Here is a 27944-nt window from a genome sequence, read left to right on the forward strand (position 1 = left end):
GTGAAATATAATGTGGGCACATTTTGTAATTGGGTTAATTTTCACAATTTTGCTGCATCCATACAAGAAATGGGTGGTAAATTGTGCGCGTCAGCGAGTGCACAGATCCGTACACCATGTGTGGCCCCTCTTCTTCTGTTAGAGAGAAGAATACATTGAATCCTAATCCCATTGTCCTGTTCTTACCCGAAAAACTGGGAAATTATTTGTTTTTGCACTTTTGTATTTTCCTACTCTTAGGGGTGCTTCACACACAGCGAGATCGCTGCTGAGTCACGTTTTTTGTGACGCAGCAGTGCCCTCATTAGCGATCTCGTTGTGTGTGATACTGAGCAGCGATCTGGCCCCTGCTGTGAGATCGCTGCTCGTTACACACAGCCCTGGTTCGTTTTTTTATTGTTGCTCTCCCGCTGATAAGCACACATCGCTGTGTGTGACAGCGAGAGACCAACAATCCTGAATGTGCAGGGAGCAGGAGCCGGCGTCTGACAGCCTGCGGTAAGCTGTAACCAAGGTAAACATCGGATAACCAAGGTGGTTACCCGATATTTACCTTCGTTACCAGCCTCCGCCGCTCTCACGCTGCCAGCGTCGGCTCCCAGGTCTCTGCACATGTGGCTGCAGTACACATCGGGTAATTAACCCGATGTGTACTGTAGCTAGGAGAGCAGGGAGCCGGCGCTAAGCAGTGTGCGCGGCTTCCTGCTCTCTGAACATGTAGCACAGCAACGTGCGTCGTTATGATCGCTGCTTCGGCTACTGTGTTTGACAGCTAAGCAGCGATCATAACAGCGACTTACAAGGTCGCTGTTACGTCACAGAAAATGGTGACGTAACAGCGACGTCGTTGTCGCTATCGCTTAGTGTGAACCCAGCCTTATTCCAGGAGCATTTACTCTTTTATTTTTCCGTTCACATTGCCGTACGAAGGATTTTTTTTTTTATAAAGATAATGTGCTACTTTTACAGTTATATTATTTATATAGCACATTTCATGTTGAATATTTTTTAGTACCCAAATTATCTCATTCCCTTATCTCCATTATTTTACACATCGGCTCATCTCCTTCCCATTCAGGTCCCTACAATATCGGATCCTCTCAGTGGAGATCTTCTATAGAAGTGAATTCTCCTGATTGCCCTGTGAAGGATGGATATGGACAGGGACAAGATGGCGGAGAGGATATTACGCCTCACCCTAGAGATCCTCTTCCGGCTTACTGGAGAGGTGAGAGATTCTGATGACGTCACATTACATCATTCTTATCTATGGGAATAACAGATGGACAGAACTGGAGAGGTGAGGACTCTGGAAATGTCTGGAGTGAGATTTATTACTGTGTCTCTCTATAACCAGGATTACACAGTAGTGAAGAAGACCTCTAGTGAGCGCTGTCAGGCCCCTGTGTCTGAGGGATGGGGAAGACCCCTGAGCCCAATCACGGGGCCTCCACCTCACCTCCCGATACATGAGGACATCAATGACCAGAAGATCCTAGAACTCACCTACAAGATGATTGAGCTGCTGACTGGAGAGGTGACACTGCTGGGAATGCTGGGACATTATACAGTAACGTTATGAAGGGATCGGGGGTGACGGTATCATTGTATGTGTCAGGTTCCTATAAGGTGTCAGGACGTCACCGTCTATTTCTCCATGGAGCAGTGGGAGTATTTAGAAGGACACAAAGATCTGTACAAGGACGTCATGATGGAGGTTCCCCAGCCCCTCACATCACCAGGTAATAGACAGGACTAAATACACACGGCCTATAATTATCTGTATGTAAGAAATTTATTCAGTCCCTGTATGTGTCTCCTCCAGTTCTATCCAGTAAGAGGACAACACCAGAGAGATGTCCCCGTCCTCTTCTCCCACAGGACTGTAACCAAGAAGATCCCGATGTTCCTCATGATCATCAGGTAGATGGAGAGAAGGTGCCATGAAATCCCCCTATGATGTGTAGACGGCTGTGAAGGTCTTGTGCTCAATCTTGTTTTATCCACCAATATTTTATGCTTTATACTTGTGTAATGAGAGCGGTGGAGATGGCAGGATTAGAGCTGATCATAGATGGGACTTCTCCATCTGGCTGTGACTTTTGGATCACATTTATCCCGTTCTCTACACTGAACACTTACATCAGTGTTTTGACACCAGATTATCAGAGAGAGAGAGGTTGCCCCTATCCCATGGGTCAGAAGGTCACAGCGCACGCCAGCACTAGTTGGATCTGCTTTGCCTTTCACGTAGCTGAGCAGACTATCCTTGTGCTAGCGCTGCTAGGGTTAAGCAGACCCTTGTGTCTTTCTTGGCTTACTATCCTGAGTAGAGTTGATCGGACGGTCAATAATCCGGTACCGGCGGATCACTGCCAGATTTAAAAAAGAGTCCGATCCGCTCCGGAATCCGGTGCCCAAATAAGTCAATGGGGACCGGAATCCGGAGGTTAAAAACGTTTGTGGAGGGGTTAGGGGGCTAGGAGCGAGTGCGACATACTCACCGAGGCGCTGTCATGGCGGCACACTCCTTCAGGGTCACGCTGTTACCTTCTGGAGCCGACTATTCAATATTCATTGTTCTTCCCGCCCACCGGCGCGTGTTGGTTGCAGCTGGACGCGCCCCCACCCTGAGTGTCAGCGTGTCAGCTAACTGCAACCAATCACAGGCGCCAGGACGGCCGGTGCGCGTGCAAAGCAGTGCAGTCTGTCGGTCAGTTCACGGTGGTAAAGATAAACACTCGGCAGCACAGTTATAGCGCGTGGCTGCAGCCCCAGCTGTCGCGCTGTATCTGTGCTGTGTATACAGTGCCCAGAGTCACACGTGCGAGGCTTTGCCGGGTGCTGCCATGGCAGACTCGCGTGAGCCCCTCGCATGTGTGATTCTGGTGAAAGTAAAAAAAAAAATGACATGCGGTTCCCCCTACTTTCATCCCCAGCCAAGATAATGCCAGCTGGGGGCTGGTATATCCTCAGCCCGCAGCTGTCCGGTATTGCCGCATCTATTAGATGTGACCATACCGGTGTGCGATACCGGCTCTTCCCGGAGGCGTGATGCGGTGCCATTCGGGATAATAGCAGGGTTAATAACATCACACAGCTGCTACTAAACCCTAGGTTTGTGTGATGGCACAGGCGTCTATCAGATACCTGCATCACACTAACCTGTAAGTGACAGTAAATAAACACAGACACAGAGAACAATCCTTTATTTGGAATAAAATACAAACATCCCCTGCTTCACCACTTTATTAACCCCCCAACACCCTGCAGCTCCGACGTAATCCACACAATGTCCCACGCCGCTTCAGCTCTGCTACATCTGAATATCACAGAGAGCGGCACGACCGACCGCTCTCTGTGAGCACCAGAGAATTAATGAGCTGCACATTGAGCGGTGACGTCACTCAGGTCATTTGCGGTCACAGCTGGAGATTACCACAGTCCTTCATCTGTGATCGCAGGTAACCTGACCTCAGGTGGAGGTCACTGAGTTCACAGACCTGTATCTCCTAGCAGAAAAATTGCAGTGTTTTTGACCAAGAGATGCAGATTTTGTGCTGAAATTTTTATACCATATTTCTGCATCCAATCTACACCTCCTGGCAAAAAAGCGTGGTGTTTTGACGCAATTTTTTGCCTCGGTTATTTTTCCGCGATTTTTGCCGCAGTTTTTTGCCAGGAGGTGCACATTTGGTGCTGGAATCGTCTGCACCAGCTTTCAGCACCAAATTTCCACCTGCTGGCAGAATTTTTTTTTTTCTTTTCATCCCCAGCCATGATAACGCCGGATGGGGGCTGGCATAATCTCAGCCTGCTGCTGTCTGAACATGAGCGTGCATCTACCTAGAAACACATGCACGCTCCTGTCAGAAGTGTGCAGCTGTTCTGCGATGTCAGACTAGCGGGAGTTCCTTACAAGGACTGCAGCGTAGAAAAAAAACGCTTTTTTTTTTTTTTTTTTTTAAATAAATAATTTAAAAAAAAAAAACAACGTGCGGTTCCCCCCAGTTTTCATCCCCAGCCATGATAACACCGGTTGGGGGCTGGTATATCCTCAGCCCGCAGCTGCCCGGTATTGCCGCATCTATTAGATGTGACAATACCGTTGTGCGATACCAGCTCTTCCCGGAGGCATGATGCGGTGCCACTCGGGGTAATAGCAGGGGTTAATAGCAGCGCACGGCTGCTGCTAAACCCTAGCTTTGTGTGATGGCACAGGCGTCTATCAGATACCTGCATCACACAAACCTGTAAATGACAGTAAATAAACACAGACAAAGAAAACAATCCTTTATTTGAAATAAAGTACAAAACACACCCTGTGTTATGGGGGGACCGGCAGATTAGGACCAGGGGTATATATCCCAATCGCCAGTCGGGGCACACCGTGCTCCAGATGGTAATGGAGCTGCTAGCACCCTGTGGGTTAGGCGGAGACTATAGAGCTGGATGGCTCTTAGATAACTCAAGGAATCGGTCACGTGCGTAGGGACACGTCAGACCGGACGACAACCCAGTTAGCGTTTCGGTGGAGCGGACGCTACTCCGACCACGTGTGTAACAACACGTCAGGCCGGATGGTAACCAGTTAGCGTTGACCGAAAAGACCGCTGCGACAGCGCCCTTTCGGCCACGTGTGTAAGACACGTCAGGCCGAGCGGTCCTCCGATTAGCGTTTCTGGCCACCACTCGACTGGCCACGTGTGTAAAGGACACGTCAGACCAGGTAGTCACACGAGTAGCATTTGACTGGGAAGCCGAGGAGGAAAATAGGGTTCACACACCCAATCCAGGAACACCCTCTTAACTTCACAGGGGTTCTAGTATGCGCTGTCCGTGCGCGTAGAGTGCACAACCGGACAGGTGGCGCAGCAGGTACACTGTCCGTGTGCGTAGAGGACACTCTCGGACAGGTGACGCAACAGGTATTCTGTCCGTGTGCATAGGGGGCACAACTGAACAGGTGACGCAGCAGCCGCAGTCCAGTTAACGCCACTGGACTGCTCTAGCACAACAGGAATGGTAGCAAGGAAGCACGGCGCCTGACCCTCATGTGTTGAGCCACGAATCTTGGCGTGACAGGCACCGTTCGCCTAGCCCTGCCTACCGCTTCCAACAAGGCTTATGCCACCAAGAACTCTAAATGAAGACTGCGCACCTCCATGTTGTCTCCAGCTCCTTTTATAACCTGGGTCCGCCCCAAACCCAGGGTGGAACCACCAAGGTCCAATAGCAGAGTGCCATGTCATCAGTGACATCACATGCGACCTATCCGGAACCGCCACGTCATTGATGACCTCATGGCAGCCACGCCCCAAACACTTCACCAGTCATCATCTGACGACCAATGGTGAGGTGCCAGATCATAGGGGCGGGCCTCTGTGAGCCAGTCCGGAGTTGCCACGTCATCAGGACACCTGACACCCTCTGCCCTATCAGGGCCTGCCACCTCACGGACATGCTCATTGAGGTCCTTACTGGACCTAGCCTCTGATCCACTAAGTGCCTGAACATGCTCAGTAGCCTGAGCAACAGGCTCAGAAAGCAGACTATCAGTTTGAGCATGCTCAGTAGGCACATCCCAGAACTTAGACACAGCACGAAGTCCAAGTACCTGTGCAAAGAGGCTGTTAGGGTTAATTGTGGGAGCATGCTCAGTAGCCTGAACTGAGGACTTAGTCTCAGATATAACCAGGGTGGATTTGATTTAAATCTGATTTAAATCACGATTTAAATCACGATTTAAATTACTAGTCAGTAAGGCTTGATTTAAATCAGTGATTTAAATCAAAGTTTCTACCTAAACTAGTTCTTGCTACTTTAACATGCAAGTAGATGAAGATTTTTAGAATCACTTTTTATATTACTTTTTTCTCCCCAGTTTAATGGGTTAATCATTCATATTTGGACACCACTGTTCTGTTGTACTTAGGAAGGAGAAAAATAATCCTGACCTTTAATAACAATTTAAATAGATTTATTCAACTGAAACAATAACAACATTACAGCATAAGTTATTTGCTTAAACAAACATCCATGTTTGTTAACTAATTTGGCTAAACAAAATATATATATATTGTAAGAAACTTAGACTGTCAGCCCAGCCGACACATGAAAAACTTAAATACTACTGTCCCTGCTGTCCTCTGTAGCTCACTTGTCGTCATCTTCATCATCATCATCTTCTTCTTTGTTCCTATTCATAATCTGGAAAAGAAAAACAAGCTTTCCTGCTTTATTGGGTCCCAACCGATTTCTCAATTTAGAATGAATGAATGAGTCCAAAGGAAGAGAATATTCTTTCAACGCCTGCAGAAGAAGCTACTGCTGTTAAAAGTGAAATCATTACTTGAACAGTCTCTAAATCCAAGCGCTTAAGTGACTTCCACCAGTTTACTGGTGTGACCTTCCTTAAAATATCTTCAGCAAACATATATTTCTTGAATGGTTCCCCCTTAGCTCTGAAGTTTATTATAGTTGGCATTAAAGATGGATGATTGCTGGATACCCATGTCATAGCTAACTCCTCTTCCTCAGCACTTAGGGTTTGACCCTGATATTGGATATTGACAATATTTGCCAAAAAATGAGCTGGAGTCAGTGCTTGTCCCATTCGTTTGTTTACTGCTTGTAATTTAATTCTGTCCATGTGTAGTTCTGTTTTTAAGTGTTCACTCAGTTCCTTCCAAATTTCAACAGCATCCGCAATAAAACAGCTATTTTTCTGTATTTTGTTTAAAGCTTGAGAGATGGGTTTCAGGAAGCTCAGCATATGTTCAACATTTCTCTTAAGCCCAATGTTGAGGATTTTGGCCGTGACAGTGCCATCTATTTTATCTCGATTTTCTTCACAAAGTGTCATCAGAATAGGCCAGTTTTTGATATACTGCTCAAAACAGTCCACCACAGAGTTCCATCTAACATCTTGTGGGAGCGTTAGCTTGGTTCCACCCATCCTTTTCAGAGCTGCTGCATCAAAATGATTATTACGGAAGTATTTAGCAATTTCAACAACATTAGCCTTTATTTCTGGAACACTTAAGTCTCTGGCTAAGAGGTGCAGCAAATGAGCACTGCAACCATATGTTATTAGCAGCTTTGTATTCCCTCCCTTCTAAATCTCTTCTCATCTTGGATACGTTTGCAGCATTGTCAGTGACCAAACTGTGTACTAGACATTTGAATTTTTGTTCACATGTCATTATAGCTTTGACTGCCACTTCTTGTAAGTATTCTGCTGTGTGTGCATTTCCTGACATATCAGTTGTTTGTGCAAGGAAGACTTTACCTTCTTCTGTTGTTATACAAGCACATACAATAGGATCATTGTGGACATTACTCCACCTATCAATACTTAGGTTAACAATTTTACCCTCCAGAGCTGTTGCACATTGCTCCATTTCTCTGTCATACACTTGATCCAGCAGTTTCCCTGCAACATCAGCTCTGCTGGGTGGACTGTATCCTGGTCTCAGTGACTGAACCATATTAATGAAATGTGGGTTCTCAGTCAGACGGAAAGAAGAGTTCGTTGCATAAATAAACTGGGCAATTTTTTCATCAATCAACTCTTTTTCTAATCTGCTAGTTCTTATCACAAACCTATCTATGGTGGTTCCAGGAGGTAAAGGTTTTTTCTTCCTTTTGGGTGATGGTGATATGTGGCTGTGGGTGTCTGATGATGATGCTGCTGCTAATGAAGCACTATCCTGGATGGAGAACTCTGAAACTGTAGAACAGGATGATGGTGATCTTGGAGGTGGATAGTTTCCAGAATCCATGAATTCCCCTAAACAAAAAAAGTCAATGCTGTTATTTTATTGTTTATTATACAATTTCTGCTTATTGTACACAACACATCACTGCCCCTGCCCCAAAAGGAATATTTGTTTTTCTTCATAACTGTACCAAATGACAGTAACATGCAGTAATAATAAGAAATATAATTTTTCTCACACATGACAGTTCAGTCTTTAGAACTAGGATTCAATAAAAATGTTTACCAACCTGAAGATCATGCCTGTTCAGAAGTGTTTCTTTGGTCATCTTCATCACCGCACTTCTCATGATGTTGCCTCATTCGCGCCACCAGGCCTTGCATCTCTTTGTTGCATCGTTTGCATTTTGCACGCATGCCTGCCTTACCGATAGGCGAAGGAGCTTCATTAAAATATTCCCAAACTGGGTCTCTTTTACGGCCTGCTGCCATTATAAGGAAAGAATGTAATAAACCTCAGATCGTACACACAAACAGATCCAGACTTGTCTGTCTGTGGCTATGCTGCAGTATTGTGCTCAAAGTTTCACTTTCATTTTCTTGTCTGCTTGCCCTTCCTCCTCCTCACACTTAGATTCACTTTTTTCTTGTGTTGTGCAGATCTATTCCACTCCAAACAATCAGAAACATATTGTCTAACGTCTTGGACTTGGCACTGAAGGGGTTGATTCTGTATTCATAGGTTTGTAGAACAATAGGATTAAGGTCTTTTTCTCAACTCTGTTCATGTTGTAATATTTTTGCCGTGAAGAAGAGTCTGGGACCTCTGCGGAGTCAAATTCAGTTTTGAGAACTGCGTAAGTAAAGCGAGCGTCTGTGATAATATAGGAGAGAAACTGCCAACTAATCCTACAGAAACCTCTGGAAGAGCATGGCATTGTGAATGTTACACATATACAGCCTTTATTCTACTGAGTTAAACAACTCAGCTTTATCTCATGATGGAAGAACCTTTGGATGGTAAAATATTTTCCTCAAAAAGCAGTTTATTGAAAAAAATCCGATTTAAATCAAAAAAATCGATTTTTTTTTTTTTTTTATTTTTTTTTTTTTTTTTTTTAAAATTGATTTTTATCCACCCTGGATATAACACAATCAGGCTGAGCATGCTCACTAGGCAAAACACCGGGCTTAGACTCTGACTGGGGTAAATCGGCGCACGCATGCGCACTAGCCGAAAAAAGAGAGAAAAGATATACCAAAAAATGGGATCACCGAATCCAATGTTGTGATTATGAAAAAATATATTTTATTATACAAACAAAGTGGGAGGAGCAAGGTAACAAGGGCACATACACAATTGATTAAAAACAATTAAAAAGCCAAAATTGGCATGATTCCCCACCACGCCAGCCTCCAATATATAAATATATAAATATAATAGAGGGTACCCCTTACAAATACAGTAAATTTCCAAACAATGAATGGTAACTGCCCGGTACAGGTATAGAGCCACCGATGTATAGAGCAATGGTTTCACACATACATGAGTATAATAATGGAGAAAATCTCTAGCATATATATATAAACACAGATAGTAGAAGGTGATGACTTAGCATGGGTAAAAACCACTGATATACGAATGACCGACTTCAACATATGGGGTAGTGAGGGGTATACATAAGTTCAGGTCAAAATGCAAAGATACAAAAATAGTGAGTAGACCTTACACAATACCCCTGTCAAATACCCAGATAGTTAAATCACAGTGAAATAGGCATCCACAGTCTATATACCACACATACAGTACCCTGCGGGCACCGGTCAAAGGAAATCAGATTGGCAACATATGCCTGTGTTCACCAGAATAGGTGTAAGGATAAATAATGTGTACCTATGTTATTTAGGGTAAGTATAGATTATACAGGACATGGTCATCCAGTCCAGAGCATCGGCCTACCCATGGTCATGCCCTGGAAAAACGTAAGGCTGGAATAATCAACCCCAGGCACAAGAAGCAGGATAATTCCAACACCAAGCCAGTGGGTATATACCTAGACTAGAATTTGCTGAGTCTGCAAGATAGCATACTCACACCTGATGGCACAGTGGGTACCAGGGGGGGAGGAGAAGGGGTACAACAGGGGGAGGCAGGAGGCGTGTGACCCTTTTTTTCTTCTGATCTTCCATATACCAGGAGATCCCGACGGGTGGTGCCCTTCCAATCTTCTTGTTTGCTTCATGAGTCTGGCGCACTAGCCGCCTCTCCACACTTAGACGTGGTGGAAGGAACAGCCAACTGGACGACCCGAGGCACGGCCAAGAACGGCAGGCGGCGCCTGGGTGCAACGGGAACCGCAGCAGGCTGCTTGCGGCTATGGCGGCGCCGGTTCGTAACACCCTGCTTCACCTCTTTATTAAGCCCAAACACCCTGCAGCTCCGACGTAATCCACAGGAGAAGTCCCACGCCGACGCATCCAGCATTGCTACATCTCAGAGCGAGCAGCTATAGAGAAGACTGCCCGCTCTGAGTGCAGCCTATTACTGAGCCGCGATAAGCGATGACCGCAGCAGAGCTGTCACAGGCTGGGGGGGCGCATCAGCCTGCAACCAATCACAGCTGAGAGGATGGCCGGTGGGCGGGGAAAACACGGAAAGCTGTGTGATTGGGTGCACAGCACAGGAAGTGAAAGCGCGACCCGGAAGCAGTGTGCCGCCATGACACAGAGTCTCGGTAAGTATGAAACGCTCATTTATTTATTGTTTTTTTTTCATTTTTATTAATTGCCGATTCCGGATTGTGCACCCAGAATCCCGTGCCCGGGTCCGGCCCGGAGATAGCGCTGAAACCGCGCGGATCCGGACGTTTACAGTCCGGGTCTGCTCAACACTAAACCTGAGTTGTCTCAGCTGTTCTGATTTCTGCACTCCCCCGTTATAAGTACTCACCACTTTACCTCAATAGTTGCCAGTGATGACTTGCTTTTCCATGGTCCTGGCATGGAGGTGAGAGCCATGGAAAGAAAAATTGTTTTGAATTTGATCCTGGAGATTGCTGCTTGGAAGTCTTCTTTGGTGTCTTCCTATTGATCATCTCCCTTTTTATTCATTTCTCTTTCCATCCCCCTTTTTTACCACTTGTTTGGGAATGCAGTTTCTTTTTACTTTGTCTGTCGTTTTACTTTTGTGTCATTATCATAAAGCAGGACTAGTGTTCCTCCTGCCCTGCTCACTAGACACAGTTGTGATTAGGGTAAGACAGGGATAGACACGTGATCGCCGCACAAGGGGAAAGAACCTGTCTTGGGACATCGGGGAGCTCAGGGTTGCTCAGAGTAAGTGACAGGGTTAATCCTTCCTGTTCTTCCCTAGAGGCAGTGGTTCCCACTGCTCTGGTGATGACTGGGTAGGCATTTAATCATGCCCCTCCGGGTAAGCCTGGTTCAGGGCGCAGTGAGGCTACACCCTTCTCCTAAACCTATTAGAATGACAGGCTTACATGTAATTCTTCAAATGACATGATTCAGAAGAAACCCTCAAATGCTTCATTCACTGTAATAAGGCAGCAGAGTTAGGGGTGCTTCACACACAGCGAGCTCGCTGCCGAGATCGCTGCTGAGTCACGCTTTTTGTGACGCAGCAGTGACCTCATTAGCGATCTCGCTGTGTGTGACACTGAGCAGCGATCTGGCCCCTGCTGCGAGATCGCTGCTCGTTACACACAGCCCTGGTTCGTTTTCTTCAAAGGCGCTCTCCCACTGTGACACACAGATCGCTGTGTGTGACAGCGAGAGAGCGACAAATGAAGCGAGCAGGGAGCAGGAGCCGGCGTCTGACAGCTGAGGTAAGCTTGTAACCAAGAGAAACATCGGGTAACCAAGGTGGTTACCCGATATTTACCTTAGTTACCAGCCTCCGCAGCTCTCACGCTGCCTGTGCTGTCGGCTCCGGCTCTCTACACATGTAGCTGCTGTACACATCGGGTTAATTAACCCGATGTGTACAGCAGCTAGGAGAGCAAGGAGCCAGCGCTAAGCAGTGTGCGCGGCTCCCTGCTCTCTGCACATGTAGCTGCATTACACATCGGGTTAATTAACCCGATGTGTACTGTAGCTAGGAGAGCAAGGAGCCAGCGCTCAGTGTGCGCGGATCCCTGCTCCCTGCACACACAGCTAAGCGGTGTGCGCTGGTAACTAATGTAAACATCGGGTAACCATACCCGATGTTTACCTTAGTTACCAGTCTCCGCAGCTTCCAGACGGCGGCTCCGTGCAAGCGCAGCGTCGCTTGCACGTCGCTGCTGGCTGGGGGCTGTTCACTGGTCGCTGGTGAGATCTGCCTGTTTGACAGCTCACCAGCGACCATGTAGCGATGCAGCAGCGATCCTGACCAGGTCAGATCGCTGGTCGGATCGCTGCCGCATCGCTAAGTGTGAAGGTACCCTAAGTCTGGACTCCTCATGGCAGCGCGGCAATCATCCCTATCTAGTGAATGGTTATCTCCAGTAATTGTATTATTACAGCGGATTCTTTATGATGTTATATCGTCATCTTCTCCCCATTCAGGTCCCTACAATATCGGATCCTCTCAGTGGAGATCTTCTATATAAGAGAATTCTCCTGATTAACCCATCAAGGATGGATATGGACATGGACAAGATGGCGGAGAGGATATTACACCTCACCCTAGAGATCCTCTTCCGGCTTACTGGAGAGGTGAAAGATTCTGATGACGTCACATTACATCATTCTTATCTATGGGAATAACAGATGGACAGAACTGGAGAGGTGAGGACTCTGGAAATGTCTGGAGTGAGATTTATTACTGTGTCTCTCCATAACCAGGATTACACAGTAGTAAAGAAGACCTCTAGTGAGCGCTGTCAGGCCCCGGTGTCTGAGGGATGGGGAAGACCCCTGAGCCCAATCACGGGGCCTCCACCTCACCCCCCGATACATGAGGACATCAATGACCAGAAGATCCTAGAACTCACCTACAAGATGATTGAGCTGCTGACTGGAGAGGTGACACTGCTGGGAATGCTGGGGCATTATACAGTAACGCTATGAAGGGATCGGGGGTGACGGTATCATTGTATGTGTCAGGTTCCTATAAGGTGTCAGGACGTCACCGTCTATTTCTCCATGGAGGAGTGGGAGTATTTAGAAGGACACAAAGATCTGTACAAGGACGTCAAGATGGAGTTTCCCCAGCCCCTCACATCTCCAGGTAATAGACAGGACTAAATACACACGGCCTATAATTATCTGTATGTAAGGAATGAATTCAGTCCCTGTATGTGTCTCCTCCAGTTCTATCCAGTAAGAAGACAACACCAGAGAGATGTCCCCGTCCTCTTCTCCCACAGGACTGTAAACAAGAAGATCCCGATGTTCCTCAGGATGTGTTTCCTCCAGCTCTATCCAGTAAGAGATTTCTACTCATGTACTTTCTGCACTAATTTTGTGTTTACATTTTTAGGTTTTCTGCTCTGGGTTTTTTCAGCTGTATTTTCTTTGCTTCTGCTTCTTCAGCTGTTTGTTTCTAGTGCCTTCTTTATGTCGTTATGAAGGCAACTCAAAGACCTGCAGAGGGTTCATGAATACCCTGTTTCCCAGAAAATACGACCTAGTATGATTTTATGGGATTTTTAGAGAATACTTGAATCATAAGCCCTACTCCAAAAATAAGTGGTAGTTACAGTCAGGGCCAGCGTTTGGAGAGTCAAGCTGTGCAATTTCTTAGGAAATTCACTCTCTTACGGTCCCCATCAGTTGTATTCTGAGGTTGATTTCTTTAAGGACCTTTGATGGCTTCAAAGTCATGTGACATGATGTAACCAAAGGTATCTTAATTGCAGGAATCTAAATGAACTGAACAGGACACAGGCTGGCATGCAGGACTGGCATTAGGGGAAAGGGAGAGCAAACTGGACAATTTCACAGGGCCCCAATTCTCCTAGCGGCCCCAGTGTTTATATGCCAATTATAGGACTGCTTAAGGACCTTTTTGATATAACGTCACGTGACCAAAGGCTGGTGTGTGTGTGTGAGTGAGTGTGTGTGTTTACGCCAATTTTAACCAGCTTTGCCAAAATGGGCAGAGCTTGGCCAGAACAAGGGTGTCATGCCGCCGCTTCTCTAATTCATAACAAACTGCAGCGTTCCCTATGCCAGAAATCTCACTGCAGTCCCTGATGTCATTTGTCAGTGTCCATTAATGCCAGCTATTGGTCTGGTGAGGTGTTGAGATCCAGACTTACGGGTGGTTGTTTTGTATTATTGCTGTGAGCTGTTGTGGTTTTAACTCTTGTTGTCTTTTTGTTACTGCCTTTCTGCTCTTGCTTTTCTCTATAGTCTCTCACTGTTTATTTCTGTGAGTTTGCAATGTGTCCTGTCTGTCTTAATATTTGTTTCCATCATATTCCTGCCCCTTCCTTCCCCGGGGATAACAGATTAGATCTGGTCACGAGAATAGTAAGGCACGGGACTCAGGCATCTCCATATTCAGGGGTAATCAAGAGATTAGGAACAGTTTAGGGTCCCCTAGCGTGAGGGACAGTATAGTAGCCTTCTGTCCCTCATTATCCTGCAGTCACATTGTGACAATCAATCAGATTATTTACTGTAGCACATTCCAGAGAACTGGTGCTAGTAATGGGAGATTCAAATTAACGAAGATGTGACTCTTAAATAGGGATGGGAGATCCCAATTTGTAAAGATCGGGGATCATACCGATCACATAGTGATCGTGTGCATGTTAAGGATGAGATACAAGTGATCCCTTTTCGATCTGACCGTTGTTCCAAATTAAAAATATCGTGTGTGCACAACGAGAAAGAATAATAATTAATTAAATCAATTATAAAACTCCCTCCCACGACAGAAGCTGAGGCAAAACTGAAATCTTTATTCTTGGACAACTAGACCACGAAGTAAAAGGGGTGTAAACAAAAGTTTTAGTCCAATCAAGTATTGTAGGTCGGGGCTTCATGACGTATAGGATCTGCATATCCTCTCTTTGATTGGACAGTCCAGACTCCAGGAATTTCTTTTGTTCATCTGTCTCGGGTGCAAACAGGATACGGCAGCCATCTTTGAGCTATATATATATACTGTGTCTAAGGAAAAATCACTGAATATGCAATATACATATATACATGTTAGTAAGAAACAAAAGCATTCATAAATATGTGTGTTAGTTTACTTCAACTGAACTACATACCTGAGTCTATGAAATGGCTGAATTAAGTATTTTTGTATACTCAATTCTTGTCCTCAACAGTCCCCCCTAAAGACTTACTTCTGCCATTTCTGATTTCTAAGGGTACTATGTTCCCTTAGGAAGAGAGGTAGAAAGATCTGTTGAAAAACCTGCCTAACTGAACGTTGAAACATGGGCGGAAAGGGGAAAGGGGTTTTCTTCACCGGTTTGAGACCAAGGACTCCTAAGCGAGTCATCACCCTTTGTAGTTGGACTTTCCCATGTCTCAAGGTTCTCTAAGTCCTCTCTTCTAACTGTTCTGGCAATGCTGGTCTGAGACTGTACAGGGTTTTCTGAAAATGATAAGTATCAGCAGAACGCTCAGTGCCTCTCTGGTTGGTCAACCCTTCTGCAATGCGAGGTGTGGATCCATAGATGTTTCTGCGGTTGGATCAGCTCATCTAGTGGTGACTCATGGATCTTTCTCGTTTGTCCTTTAGGATCAATCAGTCTCCTGACCGAAAACCATATGCTAATAGCTCTGATTTAAGATCTGGAATTGGAAAATACACCTGTTTATCACACTATTCAGTCAATTATATAAAAATATACATGTCTGTGCTAAACCAAAAAACATCTTACATAAAGACCTGTTTATTACGAAAAGAAAACAAAACATATACATTTTATACACGATTTACTAGTTTCCACTTTTCTATAAAATATACACTTTTGTAAACACATTTTTTACATACCACCTTCATGTGCTTCTCAGCAATAATGTCGTTTTCTGCACTGGAATACCTCTGACCAAACCTGGAAAGAAATTTACACAACACGCACAGACTTGCATACAACGTGCTCATGATATACATCTATAATCAGTTTGCAGTCTCTAAAAATGGGTAGAGTAGGTGCAGGGTGTTTCTGCAGATTCTTTACAGTTTTTTCTCACTTCGTTCTAGGCACATGTCTTACAAGACTGGGTGAGTCTACCCACCTGGGTACTGAACCCTGGCATCACCAAAGCACACACTGACAATTGTCTTTCACAGATTGTAGTCCATAGGTTACCTGGGTCATCATTAAGAAGAGCTCTCATGGCAGAGAAAGCTTACCACCCTTTGTCCACAGACATTCCTCAGTCAGCTGGCTCCCTGCATGTCACACTCCATCCCTTGTTGTTTTGCTTCTTCCTGTAGGGATTTAAGAACACAAGGAGTGACAAAAGTCACTGACGTGACCGGTGTCACCGAGGCATGGTCTTTATGCATGGTAAAGGACTCCTCAACTCTAGGCCCGTTCACTGCTTCTTGGTCAGCTGCACCTGTGCGGGGATCTCCATCCAATTCCATCAGCTCAGATCTAGACTTTCTCTTCAGCATACCGAATTCATTTGACAACAGGAAAAATCTACAACCTACATACACATCTAAAAACTCTTACCCACTCCTGTTCTACCCATCAAGAGAGGGCATTTAATACGTCACTGCCTCCTGTATCGATAGGAGGGGAGGGAGTGGCTTAAATTTAACTACCTCATGTGGTGTAAACAGCAGCATATCCAGTGCAGAATCGACCACCATCTGGTTTCATCTATAAAAACAAAACTAAAAGAAATATAGATTAGATCATTCTTATAACTTTAACTCTGACCATAATACAGTTAGTGGTCATCTATACTTCATATGACTGAAAATACTAAATAAACATATAAGACAAGACTTTCCTATTTCAGTTAACAGATATACCTCATAGTAATCTAATAAACATAACCTGCGGGGGAAGGGTCAGCTTCAAAACCTATCTAATATGCCTGCTGCGCCCTCTACTGTTGGAGAATATAATTATTACCTTCGTGTCCTCCCTTGTTTAATTGAGTATTTATTTACCAATGTAACAAAATTCAGAATTTTTATGCTTGTATCCCCTAAAAGAAAAAAAATAAAACAGCAGGCAATAAATTAGCTACATACTAAAAATGAACAAACACTGAAAATAACGTATATTCTTTTGTCCATCTTTCTCGGGTGCAATCAGGATACGGCAGCCATCTTTGAGCTATATATATATACTGTGTCTAAGGAAAAATCACTGAATATGCTATATACATATATACATGTTAGTAAGAAACAAAAGCATTCACAAATATGTGTGTTAGTTTACTTCAACTGAACTATATACCTGAGTCTGTGAAATGGCTGAATTAAGTATTTTTGTATACTCAATTCTTGTTCTCAACATGCATGATATCGATCACGAGCTTTCCTGGAAAGCTCGTGATACAGATCGGTCCAGATCAGGTCCAGGGGCTGTAAAAAGAAAGCACATTATTAAAATAAAAAACTTTATGATCATACTTACTGGTCACATGACTATGACGTTTTCAAAGGTCCTCTTAACTTCCGGGGGTATTCACTGCACTGCTCGTCACTCGGCAGTCATCGGCTGTTTTCAGCCATGTTCGCGGTGATGTCAGGGTTCACCCGAGTCCATGGCTCATAAACTCGATTGAACTTTGACTGTCACTGTGCGAGTGTCGTATCACGGCGCTCAATCTCCAGACAGCAGCAGGTCGGCTGCATGTGTTTCTATGCAGCTGATGCGCTCCTGTCCTGAGATCAGTCCGTGCGGGGTGATGCCCATGCAAGACGCCAGTGCAATCATCCCCTCACTGTCAGCGTGCTTCTTGCTCTGTACAGAGTGATGTAGCAGAGCTGACAATGCTCTCTGCTTCTCTCTGTGTTTAGACTGTGTCTGTACAGAGTGATGAAGCTGACAATGCTCTACCTGTGGATTACATCGGTCTAAGGATTTGATTTTTTTATTATAAATATGGAGTCTCTAAATGTTTTTTTTTGTTTTATTTCTAATAAATTTTTTCTCTGTCTTGTATTTTTTGTACTGTTTACTAGAAATTCATGGTGGCTATGTCTAATTTGGCGTGACACCATAAATTTCGGGCTTAGTACCATCTGAGAATACAAAGCTGGTATTAACCCAATTGTTACCCAGTCTGCCACCGCCATCAGGGCCACTGGATGAGCCGGGTAAAGCACCTGGAAAAGGCGCTAAGAAACAATGCGCCATTTGCAGGGGAATCCCAGCCCCCAGCTGCCTGGCTCTACCTGACTGGCTATCAAAATACAGCGGGAGCCCACGCATTTTTTTTTATTATATTTTTAAATAATTAAAAAATAATGGGCTTCCCCAAAAGTTTGGACACCCCTCATTCAAAGAGTTTTTTTTGTTTTCATGACTCTAAAAATTGTAGATTCACATTGAAGGCATCAAATCTATGAATTAAAACATATGGAATGAAATACTTTAAAGAGGTTGTCCAGTTACCAAAACTGATTTTTTTCTGATAAATCTTGCTAGTATGTGCCTCTCAACACATCTATTATGTTTTTTTCAGCAATATTACCTTTTATCGTGCTCTAGCAGCACATGCTCATTGCTGGCTCCAGCTCTGATGGGGTTAATCTCTCTTCTGACTTCCTAGGTTCAGTTCCTACAACTCCCATAATTCTTTGTGGCTCTAGGGCGGTGTCTAAAACACTCACTGTGTCTAACACACCCACTGTGTCTAACACACCCACTCTCCTCTCCACCCAAAGTCTCCTCCCTGCCTCTTCCCAGTGTGGGTGCACTGCGAGAAATCACACAGAGACAGCAGAAGCTGCCAGCTCTGCACAACCAGGGGAAGAAAGCGGCCATCTTCTGCTTGTTCTCATATAGTTCATAGTCTGTGTGTGTGCGTGTGTGTGCTTGTGTGTGTACAGAAATTATGATTATTAGCCGGCGCAACATGTGAAAAAAATAATTGGGGAAAAAAAAAAGTGAAGGGGTCATGAGATTGCTTTTTTCCCTCTTGCCTAGTCTGTGTGTCGTCCGTATCATCCGCATGGCATGCATTTTGCAGGCTAGTTTCACATCAGCGTTTTTTTGCCTGTAGGCAAAAAAACGCTAACCGCATATGACCGGATCCTGTGGATTAAATGTACAGTGCATGCAACCGTTATTTTACTGGATCCTTCTGCAGCGGGACACAGAATTTATCGGCCGGCACTGGAGTCAGCTGACTCCTGATCTCACAGCCCGCACATGCTGCAATAGCTGCAGGTGGGCTCATTCACATGACCTGTCCTGGTCAGTTCCTGTTTTTTTGCGGACCCACGGACAGGACCATCTTTTCAATGTCTTTTGTGTAGGATCGGATGGCACACGGTAGCACTTTCATGTGCATCCGATCCTACAAAAAAAACCCCACATCGGATGCCGTATGTCCGCTCCGTTATTATGGAACATGTCCTATTCTGTTCCGTAATAACGAACCGTGACTCAATACAAGTCAATGGGTCCGCAAAATTCCTGGAAGCAACACGGAAGCACTTCTGTGTGACTTCCGTCGGGTGCCCGTGCAGTCTGTGTCGCGCTCCAGCCCCAGCCCCGCGGCTGCCCGCACAGCAGTGTCAGCAGCCGCCCGCACTGCAGTGTCAGCAGCCGCGGGGATGATAAGCGCTACCGTCAGGAGGTTAGTAAGTTCATTACCTGCGGTGATGAAGTCTTGCACTCCTGACGTCAGCGGTCATCACTGCCTTCTTTGTCCACCGCTTATCACATCACCTCTCGCTGTCAACCCGAGACTGTGACTAGTGGTGACATCACGGGCCGCTCGCGATACTTGGTTTGTGAAGGCGGCGGTCATTGAACTCAGTGACAGCGCTGCTGTCAGGAGTGCAGCGTTCATGTCAGATAATGTACCTCACTAACCTCCTGACAGCAGCACTCATCATGCCCTGCAGTGACCTGGGCTGACCTATTGATGTTATTTCACTGCATGGCTCTCCCAGCCAATAGAGAACATTCTGTTCTTCTTTGACTGGGACATTGACTATGGTACGCTCAGCTGCAGGGGGCGGTCCAGCACTCAAGAGGGGTGGGCCAGCACTGAGGAGGGGTGGGGGGGGATTTCTCTCCCTCTCTCCTCCGTAGTCGGCTATTGTGATTCTCGCTCTGCACTTGCGGTGCACCAATGTACCGCAAGTGCAGTGCGATTTTTCTCTCACCCCATACACTTGAATGGATAAAAGAGAAAGAGTCTTACATTACAATTGCAGCATGCTGCGATTATTTTCTCGGTCCAATTAGGGCTGAGAAAATAATTGCTCATGTGCGCTGACACACAGGCTAATATTGGTCCGAATGGAATGCAATGCTTTATCGCACTCCACTTGCACTGTTTTTCTCACAGTGTGGCTTAGACCTTACTTGTTCTGCATCCATCGCAGCGTGTGCGGGCTGGAGTTCAGCTGAGTTCAGATCAGTTGACTCCAGTGCTGGACTGAACTCAGGTGACCTCACAGCCCGTACACGCTGCGATGGATGCAGGGGGACAAGTAATCGGCCGACACTGGAGTCATCTGATTACTTTTTCTGCTGGCGCTGTGGTCAGGAGTAGGGATGAATGAGCAGTAAAATGCTCTGGTACTCGATGGGCGAAGCCCATGTCGATTTTTTTTTTTTTAAATTCATTAAAAATAATAATAAAAAAACAATCACATAACCCTAACCCTAGGGTTAGGGGTGAAAAAAATGAAGTTTGGGCTCCCGCTGCATTTTCTATTGCTAAGGATAACCCATGCAGCTACTGGCTGCAAACCCCCGCTGCTTGGTGTTACCTTCACTGGCAATGGAAATCCAGGGAGGCCTTTTTTTTTTTTTGTATAAAGGTTTTTGCCTAAAAACTTTTTTAAAAAAATGACGTGGGCTTCGCCATATTTTTTGTGCGCTAGCCAGGTACAGCAGGCAGCTACGGGCTGCCTCCAACCCCCAGCTGCCTATTTGTACTTGGCTGGGAACCAAAAATATAGGGAAGCCCTTTTTTTTAAATTATTTCATGAAGTAATTTTTTAAAAAAAAATAACATGGCCTTCGCCTTTTGTGTTCAGCCAGGCACAACTAGGCAGCTGGGGATTGGAATCCGCAGCACAGGTTGGCCCAAGCTTTCTGGGCACCCCGCTGCGAATTGCAGTCCACAGCCGCCCCCGAAAATGGCGCTTTCATAGAAGCGCCATCTTCTGGTGCTGTATCCAACTCTCCCACTGGCCCTGGTGGCAGGTGACACGCTGGGTAATAAGGGGTTAATACCAGCTATGTTTTACCAGCTGGTATAAAGCCCTAGATTCTTAATGTCAGGCCAAGTTTGACCTGGCCATTAAGAATCTCCAATAAAGGGTTAAAAAAAAAAAGACATCACACAGAGAAAAATACTTTATTAGAAATAAATACACAGACACAGTAGGGACTCCATGTTTATTACTCCCTCTCACTCTTCCACGATCGAGAGATTTCTGTACTGACCATGCCAGGAGAGAGCGAGGGAAAAGAGAGAGCGAGGGAAAAGAGAGAGAGAGAGGGAAAAGAGAGAGAGAGGGAAAAGAGGGGGGAGAGGAGAGGGATAAGAGGGGGGCAGAGAAGAGGGGGAAGAGGGGAGGGAGAGAAAAGAGGGGTGGGGGAAGAGAGTGGGGGGGGGGAGAGTGGGGGGAGAGAAGAGAGTGGGGAAAGAAGAGAGGGGGGGAGAGAGGTGCTCTGTTACCAACTGTCTCCACTCTGTGACTTGTGGTGTAGGTGACAGAGTGCAGACAGTTGGTCCCATGCAGCAAGACAGGTGGCAGAGCGGTGAGCTGCTCTGACACATGCGGTGCTGCATTGGACCAGCCTGTCAGTGTCTTGCTGCGTCCTGTAGTGCTGCTTGGAGGAGCACATGATCACACAGCCCGACACAGCCCGCTCTCCTGACATCGCAGCAGAGCGGGCGGGTGGAGAGTGTGATCAGATACTTACGTGACAGGGGGGGATGCTGAAGAACCCCCCCCTGTACTCCACCCTGGCGCCCCGTGCCTCACCATCTGCCCGACGCTCAGCTGTCTTCAGCGCTCCATACTGACGTCCTCCGGATCCTCCCCTCGATGCTGGGCTGTGACGTGCGGTAGTCACCGCCCACAGCCCTGTGACTCAATCGGAGTGGCTCCAGCCTCCTCTGACGTACCCGTTAAGTTTTAGAGCCCGGAACTTGTCGGGACGTAAGAGGATACTGGCGGCCACAGCTCCAGGGGGTCATATGACAGGCACTGAGCGTGCAGGATAGCGCCGCTCAGTGCCAGAATTGGAAATAGAAGCCAATGCAGAAAACGCCGATAATAGTAAGTGTAACTCATAGAAAAAATAAAAAAAACGGGTGAACCACCCCTTTAAAGTGTGAAACAACTGAAAATATGTCTTATATTCTAGGTTCTTCAAAGTAGCCACCTTTTGCTTTCATTACTACTTTGCACACTCTTGGCATTCTCTTGATGAGCTTCAAGAGGTAGTAACCCAAATGGTCTTCCAACAGTTTTGAAGGAGTTCCCAGAGATGCTTAGCACTTGTTCACCTTTTTGCCTTCACTCTGTGGTCCAGCTCACCCCCAAACCATCTCGATTGGTTTCAGGTCTGGTGACTGTGAAGGCCAGGTCAGCTGGCGTAGTGCCCCATCACTCTCCTTCTTAGTCAAATAGCCCTTACACAGCCTGGACGTGTGTTTGGGGTCATTGTCCTGTTGAAAAATAAATGATGGTCCAACTAATCGCAAACAGGATGGAATAGCATGCCACTGCAAGATACTGTGGTAGCCATGCTGGTTCTGTATGCCTTCAATTTTGAATAACTCCCCAACAGTGTCACCAGTAAAGCACCCCCACACCATCACACCTCCTTCTCCATGCTTCACGGTGGGAACCAGCCATGTAGAGTCCATCCGTTCACCTTTTCTACAAAGACACGGTGGTTGGATCGAAAGATCTCAAATTTGGACTCCTCAGACCAAAGCACAGATTTCCACTGGTCTAATGTCCATTCCTTGTGTTGTTTAGCCCAAACAAGTCTCTTCTGCTTGTTGCCTGTCCTTAGCAGTGGTTTCCTAGCAGCTATTTTACCATGAAGGCCTGCTGCACAAAGTCTCCTCTTAACAATTGTTCTAGAGATGAGAAAGTGTGTCCAAACGTTTGGTCTGTACTGTATATATTGTACACAATATACAGTTGTATAAGAGTAAATAAATAATTTATAAAAATGATGAAGCGCTCCACAGTATTTTTGATTCTCAGCACACATAAAGCAGATGGCTATGGGCTGCCACCCCCATCTGCCTGGCAATCAAAATACAGGGAGGCCCTTTTTTAAAAAAAAAAACAAACGTTTTTTGCCAAAAATAAATAAAAAGTGTGTTAGACTTCGCCATATTTTTTTATGCTAGCCAGGTACAGTAGGCAGGTATGGGCTGCCCCCAACTCCCAGCTGCCTATTTGTACTCGGCTGAGAACCAAAAATATAGGGAAGCCTTTTTTTTAATTATTTCATGAATTTCATGAAAAAAAATTAAAAAAAAAGACGTGGGCTTTGCCCAATTTTTGTGTCCAGCCAGGTACAACTAGGCAGCTGGGGATTGGAATCTACAGCGCAGGGTGGCCCAAGCTTTCTGGGCCCCCTGCACTGTGAATTGCGGTCCGCAGTTGCCCCATAAAATGGCGCTTTTAAAGAGGTGCCGTCTTCTGGCGCTGTATCCAACTCCTCCAGTGGCCCTGGTAGCGGGTGGCACGCTGGGTAATAAGGGGTTAATACCAGCTTTGTTTTACCAGCTGGTATTAAGCCCGAGATTCTTAATGTCAGGAAAGTTTGACCCGGCCATTAAGAATCTCCAATAAAGGGTTCAAAAAAAAGACACCACACAGAGAAAAAATACTTTTAATAGAATTAAATACACAGACACACTTAGGGACTCCATCTTTTTTACTCCCTCTCACCCCTCCATGATCCTAGTCTTCTGTTACCGATCTAGCTCTGCTATATCAGATTGCACAGGGGGGTGGAAGAATGCTGCTGCTGCTCCCCACGCTGTCTAATCACTCAATGAGTGATCAGAGGCTGCGGGTTGGTAAACGGTGACTTCACCGCTGCCACTGTTGCCATCACCGCTGCCACTATTGCCATAGTAACCTAACAAGCGGGTTACTATAGCAATGGTGATCTCCGATCACCTGATTCCCGGCGCCGCTATTCATCACCGGCTATGGCAGCCAATCCCTGCATGTGGGCTGACTCTGTAAAGAGCGCCAACATGCAGGGAGGGGGGCCAGGCATGTGCCTGAGCATCTCGACGGTATACGGCGGTCGCCAAATATACCGAGTACTGGAAGCTCGGGCAAGCACCGTCTACCGGCAAGCATGCTGACACTACAGGACCTTTGCATGACGTCATAGCCTTGTGACCCAGTCTGTAGCCAATGAGATAATACAACATGCCCACGTGACTGATCACATGGCTATGACGTCACAAAAGGTCCTTTGGTTACCGGGAGGACACAGCGATGATCGTACTCGGAAGCGGTGGGAGACAGAGTGCAGGACGCGTCGCGGAACCTGTAAGTATAATGACAATGTTTATTATTGAGTGTATTCTTTATTTTACAGCCCCCCTCTCCCGCCCCATCCCATAACTGTAAAGACCAATATCGGTGATCGGACGCAAGATCGTGTTATCTTGATCCCGATCTCGATCTTTACAAAATAATCGGACGAGTCTCCCCAATCCCGACCATCGGGTGGATCGCCCATGACTACTCTTAAGACTGCTTTACATGCAGCGACATCGCTAGCGTTTGCACCCGCCCCCGTCGTTTGTGCGTCACGGGCAAATCGTTGCCCATGGCGCACATTATCGCTAGGACGCGTTAAACTTACTGTCCTAACGACTTCGCTGTGGCCGGCGAACAACCTCTTTTCTAAGGGGAAGGTTTGTGCAGAGTCACAGCAACATCACACAGCGGGCCACCAATAGAAGCTTAGGGGCGGAGAGCAGCCGAATGAACGTCACGCCCACCTTGTTGCCGGAGGACGCAGGAATGCTGTTGTTCATCATTCCCGGGGTGTCACACATAGCGATGTGTGCTGCCTCAGGAACTACGAACAACCTGCTTCCAGAACGAGCAACGATCTTTTGAAAATGAACGACGTGTCAACGATCAATGATTAGGTGAGTATTTCTGATCGTTAATGCGCGTTCGTAGGTGTCACACACAACAACGTCGCTAACGATGCCGGATGTGCCTCACGAATTCTGTGACCCCGACGACATATCATTAGATATGTCGTTGCGTGTAAAGCGGCCTTTAGATGTCGAAATTGGACAACAGATTTAGAATACATTTTTTCCTAATTTAATTTCTGATATTATGGTTTAAAAAAAATGTACTTTCAAGATATCATTAAAACATTGTGTTTATTTTTAGCAGATGACTGTATTGGGAGTTCAGATGGAAATCTATTATCTTCAGAATGTAAAACAGATGATGAAAGTATCACACATGATACATATGAAGAGCATGCTGTTGTCCCAGATATACCTCCAGTCCTTCCTCGAAAAGTTTTAACATCTGATCTTTTCAAACAAGTCAAAAATTCCGATTTATCACAGATTTGTAAGCAAAATAAAAGTTACAGAATGGATGTGGAACATGAAACGGCTTCTACAAGGGAGAAACCATTTTCATGCCCAGAATGTAAAAAATGTTTTACTCAGAAGATACTCAATCAGAATCTTATTGAGCATCAAAGAATTCACACAGGGGAGAAGCCATTTTCATGTTCAGAATGTGAGAAATGTTTTTTTCAGAAGTCAAATTTTGTTATGCATAAAAAAAATCAAACAGGTGCGAACCCATTTTTATGCTTGGAATGTGGTAAATGTTTTACTAGGAAATCAAGTCTTGTTGACCATGGAAAACGTCACACAAGGGAGAAGCCATTTTCATGTTCAGAGTGTGGGAAATGTTTTAATGTCAAATCAGATCTTGTTAGGCATCAAAGATGTCACACAGGGGAGAAGCCATTTTCATGTTCACAGTGTGAGAAATGTTTTAATTTCAAATCAGAACTTGTTGTGCATCAAAGATGTCACACAGGGGAGAAGCCATTTTTATGTTCAGAGTGTGGAAAATGTTTTATTCAGAAATCACACCTTGTTAGGCATCAAAGATATCACACAGGGGAGAAGCCATTTTCATGTTCAGAATGTGGGAAATGTTTTATTCAGAAATCAGATCTTGTTGTGCATCAAAGATCTCACACCGGGGAGAAGCCATTTTCATGTTCAGAGTGTGGGAAATGTTTTTATTGGAAATCAGAACTTCTTGTGCATCAAAGATGTCACACCGGTGAGAAGCCATTTTCATGTTCGGAGTGTGGGAAATGTTTTAATTGGAAATCAAAACTTGTTCAGCATCAAAAATGTCACACAAGGGAGAAGCCATTTTCATGTTCAGAATGTGGTGAATGTTTTATTCGGAAATCAGATCTTGTTGTGCATCAAAGATGTCACACCGGTAAGAAGCCATTTTCATGTTCAGAGTGTGGGAAATGTTTTATTCGGAAATCACAACTTGTTCAGCATCAAAGATCTCACACTGGGGAGAAGCCATTTTCATGTTCAGAGTGTGGGAAATGTTTTAATTGGAAATCAGAACTTGTTGTGCATCAAAGATGTCACACAGGGGCGAAGCCATTTTCATGTTCAGAGTGTGGGAAATGTTTTAATTGGAAATCAGGTCTTGTTCACCATCAAAAAAATCACACAAAATAAACCATTTTTAGGTTCTGAATGTGGAAAATGTAATTCTCAGAAATCACATCTTGTTAAACATGTGAAGAAGCCGCACAGGGAAGGAACCTTTTTCATGTTGTGAAAAATTGAAATGTTTAACTGGTAAATGAAGTCTTGCCCACATCAGAAAACCAACAGAGCGGAGCAGCCATTTTTGCTTTCAGAATTTGCCAAATGTTATCATTAATCAGGTCCTGTTGTCAGATGAGTCACACGGAGAAGCCATCATGATGTATCCTAATTTAAAGGGTTTTATCCTAAAATCGGCTACAGTTCCTTAAGTAAGAATTTGTGAGGAAAGGAACCATTTTCTTTCTTTTTAGAAATTATTGTATTTTTTTGACCATAAGACATACCTAGGTTTTCAAGGAGGAATATAGGGAAAAAATTAACGCAAAAAATGTGGTCATGAAGCACTGCTATGGGTAGGATCTGCTGCTGACACTGTTACGGAGATAAAATCCCCCAATTCTGTACTAATGTCCCCCCCCATACTGGGCCCCTTCAAGGTATATGTGTCTCCCATACTCGTATATATCTTTCATCCTGGTATATATGTTGCGTATCTTTATCACATACTAGTATATATGATCCCCATCCTGGTATATATGGCTCTTTTTCTAGTACATATGTCCCCATCCTTGTATATATGACCCTCATCTCAGGCCCATTCCTGTATATATTTCCCCATCACGCTGCACACATAAGAAAATAAATGATTATACTCACCATCCCTCCGCTCGCCCGGTGCATGGTGTTCTCTTCTGATGCAAGTGACTTTAGCATGTAAACGGCGCAGCGCATGACATTGCTGCCATGTGCCCCCAGTTACACGCAGACATCAGCTCCCAGAACATTCATTGCTCCCCACAGCCGGGATTTTGGGCTTGGGGAGCAGTGAATATTCATTCTCTAATAAACACACATGATCGCCCAGCTACAGCAGTAAGCCAGCGGCTGGGTAGTCATGTGTACCCAATATTAAAGAGAATGAATATTCACTGCTCCCCACGCAAATAATACCGCCCACCTCTTGGTTAGCGCTGCCTTCATTGCCTAGAGGTGGGCGGGATTATGGTGTGGGGAGCAGTGAATATTCATTTTCTTTTTTAGCTGACACACTGATAGCCCTTTTGAGAGCCTTTAGGAATATTTTTGAATAGTTTTGATACTGGATTATATTTAGATAATTCACTAATCTCAGGTTTCCCACTGTTTTATTTACTAAAAAGTGCAGCCCCAGATTGGAGAGAGGAACTCTGAAGTATATGACATTGTATATAATTGCATTTCAAATCTTGTTGTTTTGTCAATAAAT

At 45.3% G+C, this 27944-nt stretch overlaps 1 protein-coding gene across 1 annotated transcript; it reads left to right on the forward strand.

The window, feature by feature from the left end:
* Positions 1 to 1315: 1315 nt before the first annotated feature.
* On the forward strand, positions 1316 to 27944 carry LOC142313100 (uncharacterized). Its single transcript, XM_075352085.1, has 8 exons — positions 1316 to 1537; positions 1619 to 1742; positions 1826 to 1923; positions 12287 to 12436; positions 12566 to 12745; positions 12827 to 12950; positions 13034 to 13147; positions 25257 to 27944. The coding sequence occupies exons 1-8, from the start codon at positions 1316 to 1318 to the stop codon at positions 26603 to 26605; spliced, it is 2361 nt and encodes a 786-aa protein (XP_075208200.1). The 3' UTR covers positions 26606 to 27944.

Source organism: Anomaloglossus baeobatrachus, chromosome 5 (genome assembly GCF_048569485.1).
Source record: "Anomaloglossus baeobatrachus isolate aAnoBae1 chromosome 5, aAnoBae1.hap1, whole genome shotgun sequence".
Classification (NCBI taxonomy): Eukaryota; Metazoa; Chordata; class Amphibia; order Anura; family Aromobatidae; genus Anomaloglossus; species Anomaloglossus baeobatrachus.